The sequence below is a fragment of the Triticum urartu genome, chromosome 5A, assembly GCF_056163025.1.
Source record: "Triticum urartu cultivar PI428250 chromosome 5A, HENAU_Tu73, whole genome shotgun sequence".
Lineage (NCBI taxonomy): Eukaryota > Viridiplantae > Streptophyta > Magnoliopsida > Poales > Poaceae > Triticum > Triticum urartu.
The window spans coordinates 546,659,470-546,661,853 of record NC_141877.1 but is presented as its reverse complement, the minus strand read 5'-3'; the positions used below and the strand labels follow the sequence as shown (position 1 = coordinate 546,661,853).

General features: G+C 52.4%; 1 protein-coding gene across 1 annotated transcript; it reads right to left on the bottom strand.

The window, feature by feature from the left end:
- Positions 1-306: 306 nt before the first annotated feature.
- LOC147972724 (wall-associated receptor kinase 5-like) lies at positions 307-2,384 on the bottom strand. The gene is made up of 2 exons (XM_087521643.1): positions 1,802-2,384; positions 307-1,686 (listed from the first exon to the last, which is right to left on the bottom strand). Exons 1-2 carry the CDS (start codon positions 2,016-2,018, stop codon positions 503-505), a joined length of 1,401 nt encoding a protein of 466 aa, XP_087377769.1. The 5' UTR covers positions 2,019-2,384; the 3' UTR covers positions 307-502.

Sequence of the window (2,384 nt, the reverse complement as noted above, 5' to 3'; positions counted from 1 at the left end):
GATGCCTTCAATTCTAGGGAGCTTGGTGATATAGTATATAGATCAGTCGATGTGAGTATATGCAAGTGTGTGCTACTGCTTACTCTTGGCCTCTTGCTACCACTTGATAGAGAATCCTAATTAAGAAACTCAGATCTATCTATCCAATCACAAGGTGCATGCATCGACTTTACTATGCAAGTCCCGCGTCCTCTCTCTTTTGGGCCTGTAATATTGCCACCCCAATCAAGGGCATAGGACAACGACAATCGGTTAGCATAGACTAGTCACAACTTGCAGACAAGCAGTTAACTGACCCGATCAACGTCCCTTGATTAACAGCCAAATGGCCGGGCCTTATCGATCCTATTATTACTTTTTTCTTGCATTCATCGTACTATTATTCCTACTTGTCTTCTTTGCTGTATACAAGCCTCACTATTTCCTTACATGAAAAAGAAAAAAAATACATAAAGCATACAAGCCATTTGATCCATGTGCATATCACACAGGAACACAGTCACTACCTCGGGTATCTTGATGACAACAAATATTCTTCTTCCTGGCTATATTGTCTGCTCACCTCCTCCGTTTTTCCACCCTCGATCATTGCATAACTTGGTGCATCCATATCAGACATCACGACATTTCCATGGGGTACTCGAAGGTTCTCCAGTGTCATCTCCACTTGCCTCATGGTTGGCCGTTGGCCCCCTTCCATCCTCACGCATGCCGCTGCCAATAGGGCTACCTCTTCAACCATCTTGCCTCCTTCCTGCACAACCTGAGGATCTAACAAACTGGCAAGGTCGCCTGTTGCGAGCAAGGCGGTGAAATATGCAACCAGGCTTTTCTCCTCAGACGATCGATATGAGCATGGTTTTTTCCTCGTTAGCAGCTCCATGAGGAGAACGCCAAAGCTATAAACATCACTCTTCTCAGTGAGTTGTCCGAAGTAGTAGTACATGGGGTCTAGATACCCAAATGTCCCTTGGATGGCAGTTGCGTCCCCTGTTTGATCGATTGGAATGCACCTCGAAGCTCCAAAGTCTGACACCTTTGCTATGAGAGTGCCATCTAATAGGATGTTCTGAGATTTGATGTCCCTGTGGACTATAGGGATTGACACGGCTGAGTGAAGGTACGTGAAAGCTCTCGCAGTCTCCGTGGCAATTCTCAGGCGCTCCACCCATGGCAATGATGCTTCAGGCTCTTCCACATGAAGATGGTCATAAAGAGTCCCATTGGAGATGAACTCATACACCAACAACGGCACCTCCGTCTCGAGGCAGCACCCGAAGAGCTTCACCACGTTCCGATGGTTGATCTGCGAGAGGATGGCTACCTCATTGATGAACTCGTCGATCTCCCTCTGAACCACGACCTTGGACTTCTTGATCGCCACGACGTGCAGGTCTGACATGATCCCTTTGTACACGGTGCCGTGCCCTCCTCCGCCGATCTCGCGAGCTTTGTCAAAGTTATTGGTGGCCTTCTCCAGCTCCACCAAGGGGATGATCATCCTCTCAGCGATGTCTGCCTTTTGCGACACCAATTGCTGCAGCAGATGCCCCCTGTTTTGCCTGAAAAATTTCTTCTTCAGTACTTTTGCCCTCTGCTGCTTCAGCTTCCGGGTCACAAAAAAGACACCAAGTATCAGGAGTAGAAGGCCAGCACCACAGCCGATTCCTATGCCGACACCCAGACCTGAAAACGTGAGAGAAAATGCGTCATGGTTCAGAGCAAGAACCAATGCAATTCCTGTCTCCCTGACGTGCAAGCTCACATATGTACCATCATCAGTGGTGTTATACATGCTCACCTAGAGATGATTTCACGCAGCCATCTTTGATCTGGGGGTTGCCACGGGAGCCCGGCGGGCACCGGCACTGGTACGCTCCAAGCGTGTTGGCGCAGATGCCGAAGCACATGAACTTGTCGGGCATCCGCCGGCGCCGGCGAGGTATGGGTTGCCCTCGTAGCCCTCCTCGCAATGGCACACGTAGCCAGTGCGGTAGTTGTTGGTGACGTTGAGGCATGCGCTGCGGCTGCTCCGGCACACGCTCCTCGCCGCCTCCTGTGGGCAGCCCGTCGCTGTATCCTGGGGTTGCAGGAGCCGCTTGGACTCCATCACCCACTCCAGCACCACGGAGATCGCCGTCGTGCTGGAGGAGCCCTGGAGCGACTTGTTGAGCAGCCCGGCGGAGTTGCCCTCGAACCAGCCAGTCTCGGCGATGCGCACCGCGATAGGCAGCTGGAGGTCCATCTCCTGGTTCAGGTCCAGCCCCGCGAGCTGCACGCTGTAGGAAAGGCGGCCGATGGGGATGGGCGTCTCGCAGCAGCCCACGCCGGCGCACGCGGTGACCTCCTCCGGGGAGATCGTGCTCAGAAACGTGTCGGTGACG

Coding starts and splice junctions, on each gene's coding strand:
- LOC147972724 (XM_087521643.1), bottom strand. CDS start 2,018: ATGCCTCAACGTCACCAACAACTACCGCACTGGCTACGTGTGCCATTG. Junction 1,687..1,801: donor CTGCGTGAAATCATCTCTAG/GTGAGCATGTAT, acceptor TCACGTTTTCAG/GTCTGGGTGTCGGCATAGGA.